The sequence below is a fragment of the Canis aureus genome, chromosome 1, assembly GCF_053574225.1.
Source record: "Canis aureus isolate CA01 chromosome 1, VMU_Caureus_v.1.0, whole genome shotgun sequence".
In the NCBI taxonomy this organism is placed as follows: Eukaryota; Metazoa; Chordata; class Mammalia; order Carnivora; family Canidae; genus Canis; species Canis aureus.
In genome coordinates this window covers 114,081,275-114,100,502 of record NC_135611.1, presented here as the reverse complement: position 1 = coordinate 114,100,502, position 19,228 = coordinate 114,081,275, and the positions used below count along the sequence as shown (strand labels likewise).

Here is a 19,228-nt window from a genome sequence, read left to right as displayed (position 1 = left end):
CCGGGAAGCGGCGCGGGCGGGGGCAGGGCTGGGGCCGACCGGGAGGCCGGTGCTGAGGATGGGGGCTGCCCGGCCGCCCCGCGCGTGAGGAGGCCGAGGGGCGCGCCACCCCGTTCCGGGGCGGGCGCCCCCCGGGCCCTGCCACCCCCACCCCGCCCGGCTGTCGTGGCCCGGGATGCGGAGCCGGGGGCCGCCGGTGGAGCTGCGCGGGGTGAGAGGCGCGGGGAAGGGGGCTGCCTGCTTCCCTCACCCTCGTCCCCCACCGGCGGGCCCCGGCAGGAATTCGGGAGCCGCGCGGCCCGGCCCTCTTAGCGCCCTGACGTTTGGGGGGGACAGGTGAACCCGCCGCCCTACCCGCACCCCGCCCCCCCCGGGCAGCTGAATCAGAGGGGACGACCCTGCCCTCTTAAGGAGGCTTTTTGTTGCTCCTGCGGAGGGCCCCCCGAGCCATGGCCACCAGGAGCCCCCTAGAACCTGCAGGGACTGCCCCCCATCCTGGCCGCCGGGGCCCGCCCTCTGTATCCCGCGGGCAGCCAGTGTGAAGCGGCCTCCCGCAGCCCCCGGCCCCTCCCCCATGGAGGAGGAGGAGGGGGGGACGGCCAAGGAGTGGGGCACGACCCCCACGGGGCCCGTCTGGACCGCGGTGTTCGACTACGAGGCGGCGGGCGATGAGGAGCTGACCCTGCGGAGGGGCGACCGCGTCCAGGTGCTTTCCCAGGACTGTGCGGTGTCGGGCGACGAGGGCTGGTGGACCGGGCAGCTACCCAGCGGCCGTGTGGGCGTCTTCCCCAGCAACTACGTAGCCCCCGGCGCTCCCGCCGCGCCCGCGGGCCTCCAGCTGCCCCAGGAGATCCCCTTCCACGAGCTGCAGCTAGAGGAGATCATCGGTGTAGGGGGCTTTGGCAAGGTCTACCGGGCCCTATGGCGCGGCGAGGAGGTGGCTGTCAAGGCCGCCCGGCTGGACCCTGAGCGGGACCCGGCAGTGACAGCAGAGCAGGTGCGCCAGGAGGCCCGGCTCTTCGGAGCCCTGAAGCACCCCAACATCATTGCCCTCAGAGGCGCCTGCCTCAGCCCCCCACACCTCTGCCTGGTGATGGAGTATGCCAGGGGGGGCGCACTGAGCAGGGTGCTGGCAGGCCGCCGGGTGCCCCCTCATGTGCTGGTCAACTGGGCTGTGCAGGTGGCCCGGGGCATGAACTACCTACACAATGATGCCCCCGTGCCCATCATCCACCGGGACCTCAAGTCCATCAACAGTAAGTGGTGTCCTCCCCCCAAAAAATTTGCTTCCACAGAATCTTGTGAGGTCAGGCATAGGTGGCGGGAAATGGGGACACCAGAAGACTCTGTCTAGGGCAAGAAGGGGCAGCAGTATGCCTTCAGGCCAAGTGAGGCAGCCTTGCCCATTAAGGGAGGAAAAGGAGGCTCAGAAACGTTGAGGGACCACCTATCCCCCAGACTAGAGAGTCATACTAGCTCAATAAATATGTACCCATAACACTGTGACAGGCTCTGCACTCCTAGCATGAACAGCACAGATGCAGTGCCTGCCTTCATCAGTCCCTGATGCCAGCGTCCACCAGGCAGAGTCAGAAAGAACCTAGCCTGGAGCAGGATTTCTCAGCCTTGGCACTATTTACATTTGGGTCCGGATGATCGTAGGAGGAGGCTGTCCTGTGTGGCTTCTACCGACCAGATGCGATTAGCATCTCCCACCTCCATCCCCAATTATAACCGAAACTTGTCTCCAGACATTGCCAAATGTCCTCTGGGTAGAGGGGGTAAAGCCGCCCCCACTTGAGAACCACTTCTTGGAGTCCTCCCAGGCCTCTCCTCCTGCTAGCTGAGGCAAAGTGGAGGTGAGAGAGGAGCAAAAGGGACTTGCTTTACGTAAAAATCTTCCAGGCTGCCTGGCTTACCACAGGCTCTCAAAAGTTGGTTGGCTGGTTGACTGGGAACTGGGGCCAGGTAGAAGGGAAAGGGTCCCCCAGGACCCACATCTAGATCAAGGAGCTTCTCATGATGTTAGCATATATTAATTGAGCACTTATTTGCCCTTACGGTACTCACAAATTAAAGATTTCATTCTTTCCCCCACGTATTTCCCTAGCGCCTGTTGTGTGCCACACTCTGTCCCAGGTCCTAACTATATAATATACAAGGGAAAAATCCTGGCTCTCCCCACCTCACTCCCTTTCATTTTTACATTTATGTATTCATTCTTTCTTTTATTATTTGGTGTTTCCTGGAGCAAGTCATATGGTAAGGAGAGAGACCAACAGTGAATGGGACCAGCACTTGACCTCACCTGAAATTTAAGGATTTCCCCTTTGCCCTCACATTTGGTCTCTCACCTCTCATCTATTTCTGATTCCTGTCAATTCTGCATCTTGACATTTGTTGGAATCCATCCCGCTATCTTTGCAGTTTTGTTGCTCTGCTCCCACCACCGCCACCAACTACAAGCCCCTGGAGCAGACAGGTGAGCCTTCCTTACCTTCCAGGCCTTGCATTTGTACACTAACAGATCTGCCATGTGCTCAAGGTGTGCCAAGCGCTGTGCCAGGGCTGGAATTGAGCAAGAGGCACAGATGGTTCCTGCCTTCCCTCGTGCTCTGAAATGCTGGGCAAATGGAGGCAGGACAGGCAGCATGCTCCTTTGAGGGCTGAGGTGCCTTCCTGGCCCTTTCTCACCCCTGCTGATTCACAGCCTGAAGGTGGGGTAAAAAGCGTTACACACCATGCCCCCAGGTTTTCCTGCAGCCAGTGCCACCTGGACACAGGGTGGTTGGGGCTTTTTAGGCCAGAGCTTCCTGTTCAGTCAATGGGGCAACCCTATGCCTGGGACAGGTCACAGGGCCCCCGCAGCACAGCTTCCTCCATCTTTCTCTAAGGAGCCCCTCACCTGGTGTCACTCATACACTGGTTCATTCAACCAATATTTCTTAAGCAGAATTAAGTAACCAAGGCCTTGTCTCAAGCTCTGGGATTACAGAAGTGAACCAGGCAAGATCTCCCCATATGGAAATTACAGTCTAGTAAACGAAAGTAGATGATTGATATTTAGATAGGTAGGTAGATAGATGACAGAGTTTCCAGAGAGTATTGGGGGCTCTGAAGGGAACAAAATAGATCAAAGATGAGGTGGAAGGAGCTTTTTCAATCAGATGGTCAGGGGAGGCAATACTGGAGCAGAGACTTGAACAAAGAGGACCCGGCCTTACAAAGGTTTGGACAGGGTGAAGGTCCTGAGGTAGGAATGAGCAGGCCTTGTTGAAGAAAAAGCGAGGAGACCAGAGGGGTTGTAAGAGGAGGAATGAGGCAGCAGTAGGAGATGAGGTCAGAAACATAGGCAGGGCCCAGATCATGGTGACCCTAGGGGCCATGATGAGGATTTGGGGTACCCCACAAACAGGAGAGGTGGGGACCCAAGAAGGGAGGCATGGAGTCACATGCTAGAGAGTCAGGGAAGGCCTCTGGGCTGTGATGATAGTAGCATCACCTCACTGTTATGACTGGAGAAGCAGCAGAAGGAATGGTCAAAGATCCAGGTGGCGAAGTAAGTGCCAGTTATGGCAACATTATACACCAATAATAATAGCTAACATTTTGTAAGGACGTACTGTTGCTTCTGGCCATAAATCCTTCCTACAGTCCTCTAAGGTAAATAATACTATCATCTCCATTTAACAGAGGAGAAATCTTAGTGATAAGAAGAATACATTAACGAGGCTATTCGGTTAATAAGTAAGTGGCAGAGCTGGGATTCAAACCAAGGCAGGACACTGTACACCTTGGAGCCTCTGATAGAAGCTGATAGAATATCAGCAGTTAAGACATTGGGCTCTCATGATGGATCTAGATTAGGTCTTTGCCCCACAGTTTTCTAGCTGCAGGATCTTGACCAAGGGACTTCTCTCTGAGCCTCAGTTTGTCCGTTGATAAAATAGGCTGCTTTCTAGTTAATTCATGTGAAGGGCTGAGCACGATGCTTGCCATTTAACAGGTTGCTGATAAACACCAGCCATGATTATAACTGTTGTTAGTAATAATCCCAGACAGCAAGTTGGGAGCACAATATGCTTGGGTGATATATCTGTCAGATTTGTCACAGTAATGCTGTGGAACAAGCCACCCCTAAAATGCAGTGTCTTAAAACTTGATGTCATTGATTATGGCTCACACACATACTGGAGGGTAAGCTGTTTTAGGCTGGGTCCAGCCAGAAAGGCTTTACTCCCAAGTATCTCCCCTCTACCTTGGACCAGCAGGCTAGCTCGAGTATGGTCTCCTGGTGGTGGCAGAAACACAAGAGAGCAGGTAGACATGTGAGGCCTCTTAAGGCCTTGGCTTGGAGCTGGCCTTCTGTCCCTTCTGCCTCATTCTGTTGTCTGTTGACCAAAGCAAGTCATATGGCCAACCCTAAGTAAAGGAGGGGGAAATACGCTCTGTCTCTTTCGAGGAAAGAAGTGCAAAGTCAAGTGGCAAAGAGTGTGATGATACAGAAAGGAATAGAACTGGGGCCCCAAATGCAGTTTGCCACGGGGTGACAAGGACAAAGGAGAGCCATATTCATACCTTGTGCTCGTGGTCAGTAGTCCCCACTGCTGGGGTGGCTGGGAAATCAAGCCTCTAGGAGAACCAAGGCTTTGGCTGCCAACCTTTCAGTGAGTTCCCCAGAGCCCAGGTTGGAGTCATGAGGGTAGCAAACGGAGGGGAGGCCCCTCCCCCTTCCTGGGGAGGGGGGTGGTCAGGGGCAAGGCAGGGATTAGACCACACGGAAGGATTCCTAGTGTATCAGACAAGGAAAGGAGCTGCTGCAGAGGGGGACACCTAGAGGTGGGGAAGAAAATAAGTAGGTTCCAGCTGAGCCAGGGGCCAGGACACTTGGGTCTGCAGCGTGGAAGGTCTGAGGTAACCCACCTTTCTTCCTCCCCACAGTCCTTATTCTGGAGGCCATCGAGAACCACAACCTCGCAGACACGGTGCTCAAGATCACAGACTTCGGCCTCGCCCGTGAGTGGCACAAGACCACCAAAATGAGCGCTGCGGGGACTTATGCCTGGATGGCTCCAGAGGTTATCCGTCTCTCCCTCTTCTCCAAAAGCAGTGACGTCTGGAGGTGCTGATGGGGGGAGTTGGGGAGTCCTGGACGTGGGGGAGGGGCGAAGGAGGGGGTCAGAGTAGAAGGGATGGCCTCCCACTAAAGCTAGGATCCGGGCCTGGCAAAGGGGCTCACTGGCAAGGTCAGGCTATCAAAGCACCAAAGCAGGTGTCTGCTCTGCTTGCTAAAGTGGCAGCTGAGAAGGACTTGGATCTGAATGGAAAATTCCAAAGATGTAGAGATAGAGTGTCAGCACCAGGGCCCTCAGACACCACCCAGCACACCGCCCCACTTGTCAGCAGGAAACTGAGGCGTTTGGAGGCAGCCATTCGGTCATCTATCTGTCCATCCATCCATCTGTCCATCCATCCATCCGGCCATCTGTCCATCCGTCCGTCTGCACTGGGTGCTAGGGATACAGCAGGAAATAAAAGTAAACACGTTTCCTGCCCACAGGGATAGTAAATCAGCAAACAGTGGAAAGCTGGGAAAATAGCTGGGTTTAAGTTAAAAAGTCATAGAACAATTTTCAAAAGATAGTGAGCTAATCCCCTGAGGGCAGGAGGATGACTTTAAGGAAGGCCTTTCTGGGAAGTGATACTTGAGCTAAGTTTTGGCTGACAGGAAGGAGCCCGCCGTGCAAAGTTTGCGGGGAGAACTTCCCACGCAGAGGGGATAGTGCCCACAAAGGAGGCACCAATGTGAGAATGAGTTTGGTCCGTTCCAGATACAACTCCAAGGCCCATGTGGCTGGAGCAGAGCAGGCCAAGGAGAAAGGTGGTAGGAAATGACAGAAGAGAGAGCCAGATGAGGGACCGGATCCCACGCTTTATTCTAAGTGCAGTGGAAACCCATTAGCCGCACTTACTACTGGCATGATCTGGTTGAGCGTTGCAAGGCTCCCCCGGCTGTAGGATGGAGAATGGATTGTAGGGGACAGGAGTGGGGGTGGGAAGCCAGTGAGGAGGCCGTTGCCATCACTAGTGAGGCTTGATGGTGGCCGCAGAAACTTCAACCCCCACCTCCTACTGGGAGAGAGCCAAACCCAGGTCAGGCCCCAGCTGAAGCTCCAGATGGACCAAGCAGCAGTCATGGCTTTGGGGCAGACAGCTCAGACAGGAAGTCTCCATTAGAGCAGCACAGCCCTTGGGGGAAAGTTCTGACTGGCTGTACATCAGGCATTCATTTGTGGCACCAAACATTTAACAGAGCCATAGCTCAGTGGCAAGGAGCAGAAAACCCCAAATGAAAACAAACTAAAGTTTCTGCTCTCATGTAAAGCCGAGGACTACTGTGATGGCCACAGTGACAGGAATTCAGGTTCCTATGTCAGGATTCCTCGACGGTGGTGTCCTTGACATCAGCCAAGATGTGTGGTACTGCCCTGTACTTCTCAGGGCACCATGGTCCCCAACCACCAAACATCATAGCACTCCCCAGTCATTGTGACAATCTCAACATCCCCAGAGGTCTCCATGATGGGGGGGGTGCGATGGGGAGTGGTTCACGCCATGTCCAAGTGAAAGCCACTATCATTTTCCTCCACCTTGTGTGGCCTCCATTCCCTAGTTCACTTCATCATTCCACATGGCTGCTTGAGCTCCAGCTTTTTAAAAAAATATTTTATTTATTTATTTGACAGAGAAAGAGCACACAAGCGGGGGGAGCAGCAGAGGGAGAGGGAGAAAGAAAAGCAGGCTCTCCACTGAGCAGGGAACCTGATGCCAGGCTCAATTCCAGGACCCAGGGATCATGACCAAGCTGAAAGCAGGCGCTTAACTGACTGAGCCCCCTAGGCGCCCCTTGAGCTCCAGCTTTTATGTTCACATCACAACCAGTTAGGAAGGAAAAAAAAGGAAAAGACACCCCTTCTCTCTAAGGATCACACCCTGGGCCGAAGGCAGGCGCTAACTTTCTGGAAGTTAGCTGCAGATTGCACATCCTCCTCCATCCCACTGGCCGAAACGATCGCCATATGGGCTTCCTTAGCTGCAAAGGAAGATGGGAAATTACTCCAGACAGCATGTGCTGCCCGGCTCAGATTCTCCAGTGCTGGCCCTGAGAAGGGAGGCCACCAGCTGTAGGAGAGCAGGGGTTGTGTCCATCTTGTTCTAGTGCCCAGAACGATGCCCGGCACACAGCAGATGTTTCTAAGTATATGTCAAATGGGTGCACGTGCAGATGTGGGGGCGCCCAGGGACCTGCTGCATGCCGGGCACTGCACAAAATGGTCGTTAGGCTCCCGAAGGAGTTCAGTTCACTGGAGAAGATGGACCCGCAGGTGACTGTAACAGAGTGGTGCACACCCAGGTTTTGTGTATCCAGGAAGGACACTGCCATGGGTGTCAAGCAGGCCTGAGTCCAAGTGTGGACTGAGGCCTGTCCACTAACTAGCTGTGTGACCTTCAGGTAGACAACTTAACCTCTCTGAGCCTGCACCTGCTCACCGGATAAAACGGGGGTCATACCAATGCCTTCTGCCTTGCAGGGCTGTTGTGAGGATTACTGAGAGCGCCTAGCACAGTGCTGGCCTGGAGTAAGTGCTTTATAAATGTTAAATAGTGTTAACTTGGTTTTAGAGGTAAGTGCTGAGGATTCGAGGATTCGGGGATTCGGGGAACACAGAGGAGGGGCCTCTAACTTAGCTTTGGAGGCTATGGAGTCAAGGAAAGCTTCCTGGCAGAGAGGGCACCTGAATTCTGACTTAAAGGACAGTTACGAACAGGGAAGAATGTTCTTGACAGAGGGAAGAGCATGTGTAAAGCTAGAGGTTAGGAAGAACAGGGCTAGTTTAACTTGTTCAGTGTGGCTCCAAGCTGAAGCCGGGCTTGGTAAGGGGGTGGCGAGAGCACTTAGAGGCAGGGTCATCGGAAGTCAGGGCTAAGGAAAGTGGCTTTGCCCCACGGGAGCAGGGGACACACCTAGGGTTTTCAGGCAGGGGTGAGAGAAGAGAGCAAAGGCAAGACGTCAGAGAGAGAAAACCAGCCCCACAACATTTGTGTGAGATCAGGCCAGCAGATGTCTTATCTATCACGTTCATTGGCCAGGGCAGGATGTTGGGGTGAGGGAGGCCCACCATGGGACCGGAGGCAGGGCTGGGGTGTAGGTGAGGATTGGGGTGGGCTGCAGCATCACCCCTCCCTCTTCCCCACCCGCAGCTTCGGGGTGCTGCTCTGGGAGCTGCTGACGGGTGAGGTCCCCTACCGTGAAATCGACGCCTTGGCCGTGGCATACGGCGTGGCTATGAACAAGCTGACGCTGCCCATCCCCTCTACGTGCCCCGAGCCCTTTGCCCGCCTACTGGAGGGTGAGCCAGGGCCCCGTGGAGATAGGCTCTGCTCGGGTGGCAGGGGCCCTCGGGCCAGACCTCATCCATCCCAGTGGGTCCCGGAGTGAGGGTCGGCAACCATCAGACCACAGTCCACCCCTCTACAACTGGTTCCATGGCCCCCAAACTTCTGTTCTGGCCCACAGCTCTTGGGGGCAACCTGCTAGCCTTCACTGACCCCAGGATTCCTCCCTGATTCTTGATTCTGCCACAAATGAGGGAGCAGTTCCCCAGGTTGGTCTCCCAGAGTTTCACTGAGTGAAATGTTGCCAGGGATTTGGTTTCGAATCCCTTCCCCTCAGCTCCATGGAAGTTGTTTGTCCACAGTCCCCTGAAATCCTGCCTTTCACAGAGCATGGCCCCTGACTTCTCCACTTCCACTGCTGTCCTCCCACCCCCACCCCCATCCCCAGAATGCTGGGACCCAGACCCCCACGGGCGGCCAGATTTCGGCAGCATCTTGAAGCAGCTTGAAGTCATCGAACAGTCAGCCCTGTTCCAGATGCCCCTGGAGTCCTTCCATTCGCTGCAGGAAGACTGGAAGCTGGAGATTCAGCACATGTTCGATGACCTCCGGACCAAAGAGAAGGTGAAGGCCAGCATGAAGCGAGATCCTGCTTGCTTTTTATTTTTTTTTAATATTTTATTTATTTATTCATGAGAGACAGGGAGAGAGAGATTGAGAGAGAGGCAGAGACACAGGCAGAGGGAGAAGCAGGCTCCATGCAGGGAGTCTGATGTGGGACTCGATTCTGGAACCCCAGGATCACGCCCTGGGACTAAGGCAGGCCCTTTTTAAGAGATTTTAGAGATCCTGCTTTTTGATGTGCTTTCGCCTTCCCTGGGGCAGAGTCCCTTCGCCTGAGCTTTAGTCTTTGGGTTCCTGCAGGGTGGGGGCGGGGGCTTTTTTGCATTTTAAGAAAAGCCAGCATGTTGCTGGATGCAAAAGAAAAGGTACCCTGCACTGAGGTTCTTACCAGTGAACCTGAGGCTGGGAGTGGTTTTAAAATGTAACAGCAAAAGTGGTAGGGAGGGAGGAGAGAAGTTGCAGGAAAAAAGATCTGCAATGTGTAAATAGTTGAAGTTCGATGATGAGTGCACTGGGTGCACTGTTCTGTCTCTGCTTTTGTGGATGCTTGACGTTTTCTAAATTGGAGAGCCAAAAAAAAATTAAAAATCAGAGGGGAAAAATAAAGCCACCCCTTTGTGCTAAAACAAAACAGCCCCGTGTCCTGGCACCCAGCTTGGCTGGTAAGGAGGGAGTCAGACTGTGACCCCAGTTTGCCCCATCTCGGGCTGCGCTTGTGCTGTGCCTCCACCGGATCCACCCCCCGGGGTTCTGGCCCTCGCACCCAGCCGCCCATCTCCTCCCCAGGAGCTCCGGAGCCGGGAGGAGGAGCTGTTGCGGGCCGCCCAGGAGCAGCGCTTCCAGGAGGAGCAGCTGCGGCGGCGGGAGCAGGAGCTGGCGGAGCGCGAGATGGACATCGTGGAGCGGGAGCTGCACCTGCTCATGTGCCAGATGAGCCAGGAGAAGCCCAGGGTCCGCAAACGCAAGGGCAACTTCAAGCGTAGCCGCCTGCTCAAGCTGCGGGAAGGTGGCAGCCACATCAGCCTCCCCTCCGGTACCGCCCACATCCCTGGAGCACCGCACCGCCCCCCACCCCAGAGGCTGCTGGGAGCAGTCCTAACACAGGCTTTACCTCTTTCAGTTTTTAAACTTTTTTTCTTGCTACATATATCACACATGTGTAAAAGGACCAGAAAGCAATACAGCCTAATGAGTTTGTATAATCACCCCCATGAAAGCATAGAGATCCTACAGCCACCCCAAATGCCCTCCTCACAGTCCCTCTAGACACAACCCCCTGCCACACACTCAGCCCACAATGGCAAGAGTAACCTCTATTTTTGACTTTCAGGGCATTCACCTTTCTACTTTATTGCTTCTTCTTCTTTTTTTTTTTTTTTTTCTTTTTTTTAAGATTTTATTTATTTATTCAGAGAGACAGAGAGAGAGAGAGAGGCAGAGACATAGACAGAGAGAGAAGCAGGCTCCATGCAGGGAGCCTGACGTGGGACTCGATCCCGGGACTCCCGGATCACACCCTGGGCCGAAGGCAGGTGCTAAACCACTGAGCCACCCAGGGATCCCCTATTGCTTCTTCTTTTACCTATTTTCTTATCTTTTAGCCTGCTGCTTTCCCTCCTTGCCAATAATTTGTTGAGGAATTACATCATTTATTCTGCGGCATCTCCCGCAACAGGAGTGGATGTTGCTGCTCACATCCCCCTGGCATCGCCCCTCCATCCCTCTGAATTTCCTATAAATTGGAAAGTTAAGCCATGTGAAATTGCTAATGTTCAGCCCTTTCTGACCTACAGAAACAAGCTTCACGTGGGTCAACCCGCTAGGTAGATGTCAGGGCTAGGTAGATGTCAGATTCAGGTTCAGGTTTGGTCTCTGGTTTTCCCATAGCCGGCTTCCTAGGCGCTGTTACAGTGCTCACCTGCCATAAGGCACATAATGTCTGCTCGGACTCTCTCTGTGTGACATTACAAGCCATAGCACAACGCCCAGAACAGCACTGGCCAGCAGAAATCTAATGCAAGCCACACGGCTAATTTTTAAATCTCCTCGTAGCCACCTTAAAAATGAGAAAGAAATAGGTGAAATTGATTTTAACAGCATATTTTATTTAGCCCAGTATATCCAAAATGTTATGGTGTCACACATAATCAAAACAAGAAAAAATGGTTAGTGAGGGATTTTCACTTTTTTCACACTCAATCTTTGAAACCCAGTGTACATGGTACAGTTACAGCACATCACAGTCCAACCACTAAGTTTTTGTCAAAAATACTTGACCTGCTTTTGGATTTCATGAGATGTACTGTTGAGAAAGTTAGATTCACCAAAAAAGAGAAAGATTCACATACCCAAGTCGTTCTAAATGTAAATGTTTTCAATAACCAAACTGAGTATGTTTTTACGTTTAAATTTTGATTCGTTGCAACCACACAGATAATGTTTAAACTCCCCAGTGCCTCAGCTATAGTGCCGCATGGCAAGTGCTCAGTGGCCACAGGTGGCTAATGGTCACCACGTTGGACACTTAGGTCTAGATCTGTAGTCAATCCTTAGTTATCTAGGGACCCAATTAGGATCTTTCCTCTCAACCTGGGCATATGCCAAAGGTCTCTGGAGGGCTCGTCACAGTTAGATGGCTGTGCTTCACTCTGGAGTGGCCAATTCAGAAGGCCAAAGAGTGAGCACTTCCCCTGCTCCCGCCTCTGCCCCAGAGGTCTCCAGGTGAAGAGTTTGAGAACCGCTGTGTTAAGGAATGCAGAACCATGGCGAGGCCCATCCTAGCATTCCTTCTAGCCTCCTACAACAGGAACTTCTCTTTGGTTACCCTCAGAGACATTTATTTGCTCAGGGAAGTTTCTTCCTTTTCACAGGCTTCGAGCATAAGATCACAGTCCAGGCCTCTCCAACCCTGGACAAGCGGAAAGGATCCGACGGGGCCAGCCCCCCCGCGAGCCCCAGCATCATCCCCCGGCTGAGGGCCATTCGCCGTGAGTACCTCCCCAGGCCCTGAGCGGTCAGTTGTCAACCACCTTCCCTGGGCACATGCCGTGCACTGAGCCAGAACAGCAGGGTCCCCTCCCTGATTCACAGGGGAAACGCAATAAACATGCAAACAAGTCAGTAAGCAGGACAATTTCCTATAGTGATAAGCACTATAAAGGAAAACAGGGAAGGGAATAAAAGAGCAAAATTGCTTTTACATCAGGAAGGCCTGTGCGGGGAGCTGGGGTTTGAGCAGGGGCCAGCGTGGTGAAGAGGGGTGAGGAGGGCCAACACCTGAGGGAAGTATGGCCCTGCCAGAGAGAACAGCAAGGGCCAAGGCCCATGTGTCCGGCCTGGCGGCCAACTTGAATGGAATGAATGGGAGGGAGCAAGGTGTGGAGCAAGGGTTCCATGAGGGCCAGATCTTGCTGGGCCTTGAGAGCCAGGATAAGGAATTGGATTTGACTCTAAATGTGAAAGGGGCTATGAGCCCCAGAAGGCTGTGAGCCAGGCAGGAATGTGGTCAGACTTGCCTTGTCCTTCTGGCTGCTGGGAGGAGTATGGATTGTAGGAGGCAGGAATGATGGCTGAAGGTGGGGGTGACGATGGAGGCTGGACCCGAGTGGGGCCGTAGTCGGGAGATGGCTACTTTTGGGGCTACGTGCAGAGGTGTAGCCAGCGTGGTCTGTGGACGAGCGGGATCCAAGACCGAGTCCCTAAGCTCCTCTGCCCCCCTCACCCCTGGCTTCACCCCATGCCCCACCCCCTCATGTCTCTGTTAGGGCACCTGTTTGTACCAGCCCCAGAAGTCATTCTCCTGGGGACCCCCAGACAGTCTCCATACAGTGGTAGGCCATACTAGTGTCAGGCTACATTCAAAGCCTGGAAGATAGAGCAGCAGACTCTCCAGGGAACAAACTGCCAAAGCTTGAGGCTTGAAGCGCAAGCAGCCAAGCAGGCCAGAAAAGGGACTGAAGGGAACAGAGTACCAGGCGGGCGAAGGGAACAGCCTATGCAAAGGCATGGAGGAGTGAAGATACTCTCATAGGAACTGATAGACATGGGCTCCCAACCAAGGCACTCAGTGCCCTGTGCCTGCCCACCCAGACTCCATCTCCTTGCTCTCCTCCTTTCCTCCCTGCCTCCACACCAGCCCTACTGGCCCCCTGGCTGCTCTGAACAGTTCAGGCATGGCCCACCACAGGGCCTTGGCATATGCTATTCCCTCTGCCTGAAATGCTCTTCTCTCTTGGATCCACTTGACTTCCCACCTCCCCTCCTTCACATTATTGTCAAACGTGAGGCCTTCCCAAACTCTCAAACTCCTTTCCTGCTCTATCTTCCCTATAGCACCTTTCACCTTCTAATCCCTACACAAATTATTCATCTCATAGGATTCTTGCGGGTCATCTGTCTTCACACCTAAAATGTAAACTCCTGAGGGCAGGGGGTTCTATTGGCTTTACCCACTGCTGTCTCCTCAGCATGTCCCACAGGGCTTGCAGAGAGCAGGTACTTAGCAGACACATGGGACTGAATAGACAGTTGAAGGGCTTGGGTGAGGAGTGACAGGAACTGAGGCTGAGGGCAGGCAGGGAAGCACATGAAGAGCCTCGAATGCCAGGCTGAGGAGCTGGGACTTTGTCCTGACAGCAGTGGGGAGCTATGGGAGGACTTACTGCAGGGAAGGGTCATGTTGGAAGTAGAGTCCAGGGTCCCTTGGACTAGCTGGTGGAGGGTGGATCTAAGAGTGAGGTAGAGAGCCCGGCAGGGACAGACTGCCCAAGAGCCAGTAACCAAGTGGCTTCTCTTGGCCCAGTGACTCCTGTGGATGGTGGTGGCAGCAGCAGTGGCAGCAGCAGTGGCGGCAGTGGGACATGGGGCCGCAGCGGGCCCCCAAAGAAGGAAGAACTGGTTGGAGGCAAGAAGAAGGGCCGCACATGGGGACCCAGCTCCACCCTGCAAAAGGAGCGGGCTGGAGGGGAGGAGAGGTACTGGCCCTGGGAGCCCACCCCTGGCCCTGCACCTGACCCCAGGCCCTGGCAGCCAGAAGGCCTACCCCTCATCTCTGGTGCCCCCTGCAGGCTGAAGGCCCTGGGGGAAGGAAGCAAACAGTGGTCATCAAGCGCCCCCAACCTGGGCAAATCCCCCAAACACACACCGATAGCCCCAGGCTTCGCCAGCCTCAACGAGATGGGTAAGAGGGTGAGGGTGCCTTTAAAATGGAGAGGGTGGGGCATCGGGGGGAAACCGAACCCAAGACCAAGAGGTACCACCCTCCCCGGTTGGGAGGAGGAAGCCAATTTCACTAGACCAGTGCGTCGGCAACATTCCCGGAAAGGGGGGCAGCCCCTGGGTGTTGGGTCATCCCCCACCCCCGGAGAGGGGGTGGGCAAGAGCTTTGCGGGAGAAAGATTGGAGAACCATGTTTGGTGGGGCTTGGCGGCCTCACTGCCTGTAGGGTCTTTCGAGGCAGCCTCTGGCCACCAAGTCCCGGGGACAGGGGAGCATGGGGGTGGGGGGCGAGGGAGGCGAGTGACGGCCCTCTCCCGGTTGCAGAGGAGTTCGCGGAGGCTGACGGAGGCAGCGTGCCGCCCTCCCCCTACACCACCCCGTCCTACCTCACCGTGCCGCTGCCGCCGGAGCCCTCCCCGGGGGCGCCCACGCCCCTGTCCCGGCTGGGCCACGGCGGCCGGCGGCGCTGCGAGCTGGCTCTGCTGGGCTGCGCCACGCTGCTGGGCGCCGTGGGCCTGGGCGCCGACGTGGCCGAGGCGCGGGCGGCCGACGGCGAGGAGCAGCGGCGCTGGCTGGACGGCCTCTTCCCCCGCGCCGGCCGCTTCCCGCGGGGCCTCAGCCCGCCCGGCCGCTCGCCAGGCCGCCGCGACGACGCGGCCCCCGGCCCGGGCCTGGCGCCCTCGGCCACCCTCGTGTCGCTGTCCTCCGTGTCCGACTGCAACTCCACGCGTTCGCTGCTGCGCTCCGACAGCGACGAGGCCGCGCCGGCCGCGCCCTCCCCGCCGCCCTCCCCGCCCGGCACCAACCCCCTGGTGGACCTGGAGCTGGAGACCTTCAAGAAAGACCCCCGCCAGTCGCTCACACCCACCCACGTCACGGCCGCGCGAGCAGTGAGCCGCGGGCACCGGCGGACGCCGTCGGACGGGGCGCTGGGGCAGCGGGGGGCGCCCGAGCCCGCGGCTCCCCGCCCTGGTGAGTGAGGCGCCCCGCACCCAGGGTGCAGAAACCCCCCCTCCCCCCCTGCCCCCACCAGGCCCCAGCCCAGCGGCCACCCCCTAAGTTCCAGGGCGGCCTCCTGCTTAGCGGGGGAGGAAGGGTCCCCGGCCCTGCAGTCCTCACTCCCCGGGGCATTGTGGGTCCCCAGGTGACTGAGCCCTGGATGCAGCAGAGGTGGCAAACCGCAGTGCCTCCGGGGCCCAGGAGGGTGACATTGGTGGCAACGGTAACAACTATAGGGAACACTCACGTGCTAGACGCTGTTCCCTGTGCATTTGTTACCAGAGACAAAGACCAGTAGGACAGGTGTTCACTACCTATTACCAGGCACTGTGCTACTTTTTCTTACAATTATTGTTTTGTTTAACTCTGGCCTGTGGAGTGAGCTGCCGTCCTGCCATTCAGAGGTAGTGCTGTGCCTCGGGGGTCTCCTTAGGCCTGTGTGCATGCACCCAGTCCCTCAGAGGGTTGTGAGGGATGAGGGCTTTATCTAGAGGGGCGATAAGGGGACAGGCTGATAAGGAGTATGCTTGGAGTCGCTCCAGGATGAGTGAGTGATTAGGAGTGGTGGGGGACCTGGGTAGAGGTCCTGCCCCTGCTGAAAAGTGGGCCCAACAAGATGAGCAGATATTTCACAAAAAGTCAGAAATTCCAATTCTCATGTAAAGGTCCTAGCTTTTAAATGCCACCCTCTGGCCCACCCCATTGACCTCATCTGATCCTCTCTTACCAGGCCCTCCTCGAGACCCCCTGGACTTTCCCCGCCTGCCCGACCCCCAGACCTTGTTCCCGACCCACCGTCGGCCCCCCGAGTTCCCTGGCCGCCCTACCACCCTGACTTTCGCCCCAAGACCCCGGCCGGCTGCCAGCCGCCCCCGCCTGGACCCCTGGAAACTGGTCTCCTTTGGCCGGACACTGAGCATCTCGCCTCCCAGCAGGCCGGACACCCCAGAGAGCCCTGGACCCCCCGGCATGCAGCCCACGCTGCTTGACATGGACATGGAGGGGCAGAGCCAGGACAGCACAGTGCCCCTGTGCGGGACCCATGGCTCCCGCTGAAGCCTGCCCTCCACCGCCCGCCTGGGCAGCCATGAATGTAGCGCCCCAGGCCCCGCCCCAGCCTGCCATGCCACAAGGCGGGGGAGGCCCTGGGCAGGATACTCACTATTTATTGGGGAAGGGGGGAGGGGGTCACTTAATTTATTCCTTTGTACCCCAGAGGGTGGGGCCCTGTGCCCATCCTGCAGTATGGGGGGAGGGTGGGCAGGGATACTCAGGGACAGGGCATCATAGGGATTTGGCACAAAATGCAGCATTAAAGGTAACCCCTGCCCCCTACCACTCTTGGCTGTGTCTTTCCCCAGCCCAGGGCCCTGATCCTGGGCCATCCCCAGTAAGGCACTGACCGCCCCCCCCATCCTCCACCACCTCCCTGAACCTCTGGGTTTCTGAGATCCAGAGGGTGAAGCCCAGGCACACGTTCCCTCCGTAGTCCCCACAAGAACATCACACAAAGAGGTTATGGTCACCAGTGACAAGGGCTTTACCAGCAAACACATAAGTCAGGGGAAGTTACACGCTGAGGTGGGAGTAGGGGGAGGGAAAGTCCCCCTAGGTTGGCCTTAGCCAACGACATCTCGAGTCCCGGCCCCGGCCCGACTGTCTTCCTGCTGGAGGCTGCAACGGTGCATCTTCAGCTGAGTCAGCTGGATGTAGCGGAGGACATTGGTGTCTGTGGGGAAGGGGGGCATGGCATTATCTAAATTTATTTATTTAAATGCCACCCTCTGGCCCACCCCATTGACCTCATCTGATCCTCTCTTACCAGGCCCTCCTCGAGACCCCCTGGACTTTCCCCACCTGCCCGACCCCCAGACCAGGAGTCCTGGGGCAGCGGGCGACATCTGCACCACTTCAGCTCACACCTCGATGTACCCAGCCTTCAGCGGCTCCCCCGCGCAGCTGCTCTTCCCAAAGTCCCAGCCACCACAAGCAGAATGGGGGCATTTCACACCTCCATACTTTTGCTTTCGCTGTGCCCTCTGCCAGGAGTGCCTCTGCTCAGAGACTTCTGTCATCCTCCTGCCCACCTTCCAGTAACACCTGCAAGGAGTCTGCCCTCTCAACCTCTCACCAGGAAAACTAATGTGGTCTCTGCTCCCGAAGCCCTGTGTCCTGTACCTGTTGTACTCCCTTGTCATTGGTTCTCAATACAAGACTATTGTGTCTGCACCCCCACACACACACCCAGACTATGATGTCCTAGAGGGCAAGCAACAGGCCTCCCCCCACCCCTGCCCCTGCAAGTTTCTCAGCATTGTCCACCCTGGGGTCAGCCTCCCAGGAAGTGCTCAATAAGCCGTGGGTGGGTGAATGGGTTAGTGAGTGGATGAATGAGAATGGGGGAGGGGTGGAGATGGGGGGGGTGAGTGGGAGGCATCGTTGAGTCAATGACTAAATAGAGGGCAGGTGGTTGGGTGAATGTCAGAGGAACTTGGGTGAGGGGATGGGTGAATGAATGGCGGGTGAGTGCCTGAGTGGGCGTGTGAGGAGCAGGTGGTTGGAGAGGTAGGTGCTGGGGAGGAGGCACTGCACTCCGTTGAGGCAGCTCTGCCCTGATCCTCCCTTGTTTCCTGGTTTCCTCTGCTCTAGCCCCTTACCCTGCTTCCTCTGGCCCTCACCTGTGGGCTCCCGGCTGCGGGCCTCCTGCAGGTAGCGCAGCGCGCGAGCATAGTCGCCCAGGTGGTAGAAGGCAATGCCGGCGCGGTAGGTGGCCTTGAAGTTGCCCTGCTGCTTCTCCAGGACCTTGAGGCAGTACTCGCGCACCCGCTCGTAGTTCACCAGCTCCGACTGCAGCAGGCAGGCTGCGGGGACACCGGACCGGTGCTCGCAGAGCCTGGCGCCACCCCCAGACCTCACCTGACTGCTGGGAGCCGGGCCTTAGCGCTGCAGGTACCCCCAACCCTTGCCCGTGGCTGAGCGGGGCTGAGCGGGGCTGAGCGGGGCTGAGCGGGGCTGGGGCACTGCCCAGGGCCGCCAATCTTCTGACGGATCAGGATAGGAGCCATCTGCGCCGCCGCTAGAGGGCGCGAAAACACAGACAAGCGCTCCCGGGAGGTTAGCTGGGAAGTTTCTGCCGGGGAGAGTACTAAAGGCAATCTCAGGTGAGGGATGGGGCGCTGAATCGCTAATCCAGGGTAAGATTTTTCTCACCTGGAGATTGCCAGGTGACAGCCCAAAGCCCATTTCTTGCATCCCAGCCCTCCCAGCCCTGTGTGCCTCTACACCCCCAACCCTTGATTAGCTCTGGGGTCTCCCTTCACAGACCCCAGGTCTGCTCCCTTCAAGCCTCCAGCCCCCCGCCCAAGGCTTCATGATTGCCCATCACCCCCCACCCCTCCGCGTATGCACCCTCTGCGCCCCCCGACGGCCCCATACCGGTGAGAGAGTCATAACATTCCACCTCCGTGTTCTCCACCAGGCGCCGCTGCTCCTCGCTGAGGCGGGCCGGCCCGGGGCTGCCGGCGGGCCCGGGGGCGGGGGCGGGCAGGCCTCCAGGGCGGGCCCCCTGAGCCGCCTTCAGCTGCAGCAGTGCCCGATGATACTTGCCGATGGCTTCCCGGAACTTCTTCTCTCGGTAGCAGCGCTGGCCCTCCGCCTTGAACGCCACGGCGGCCCGCAGGCTGCTGTCGAGCGCCGCGCCCAGGCCCCCCGACGGCTCTGGGGCAGGGCTGGGCCGGGCCGAGCCATGGCGGGGGCCCGGGCCCGGCGGGGAGAGGGCGGGAGGCGGGCGCGGCGGAGGCTCCGGGGCAGCGCTGAGCATCAGCACCGGGGACAGCGCGCCGCGCTGCATTGTGGGAAACTCCTGCGGCCGCCGCTGCAGCTACCGCATCGCCCCCCGCGGGGCCGGTCCCCACCCTTTCTCCGCCCCCGCACCTCCGGCAGCCGACTCCGCCTGCCCCCTATGGGTGTAGAGAAACCCCTCCGGACTTTC

The 19,228-nt window shown here is 57.0% G+C and overlaps 2 protein-coding genes across 2 annotated transcripts; one reads left to right on the top strand and one right to left on the bottom strand.

Annotated features, from left to right (window-relative positions):
• Positions 1 to 2: 2 nt before the first annotated feature.
• Positions 3 to 17,474, top strand: MAP3K10 (mitogen-activated protein kinase kinase kinase 10). The gene is made up of 10 exons (XM_077851457.1): positions 3 to 1,256; positions 4,942 to 5,122; positions 8,263 to 8,411; positions 8,846 to 9,021; positions 9,808 to 10,054; positions 11,892 to 12,008; positions 13,823 to 13,994; positions 14,088 to 14,200; positions 14,563 to 15,210; positions 15,968 to 17,474. Exons 1-10 carry the CDS (start codon positions 575 to 577, stop codon positions 16,291 to 16,293), a joined length of 2,811 nt encoding a protein of 936 aa, XP_077707583.1. The 5' UTR covers positions 3 to 574; the 3' UTR covers positions 16,294 to 17,474.
• TTC9B (tetratricopeptide repeat domain 9B) lies at positions 16,754 to 19,227 on the bottom strand. Its single transcript, XM_077851754.1, has 3 exons — positions 18,673 to 19,227; positions 17,916 to 18,098; positions 16,754 to 16,966 (listed from the first exon to the last, which is right to left on the bottom strand). The coding sequence occupies exons 1-3, from the start codon at positions 19,085 to 19,087 to the stop codon at positions 16,857 to 16,859; spliced, it is 708 nt and encodes a 235-aa protein (XP_077707880.1). The 5' UTR covers positions 19,088 to 19,227; the 3' UTR covers positions 16,754 to 16,856.
• Between the last annotated feature and the right edge of the window lies 1 nt (position 19,228).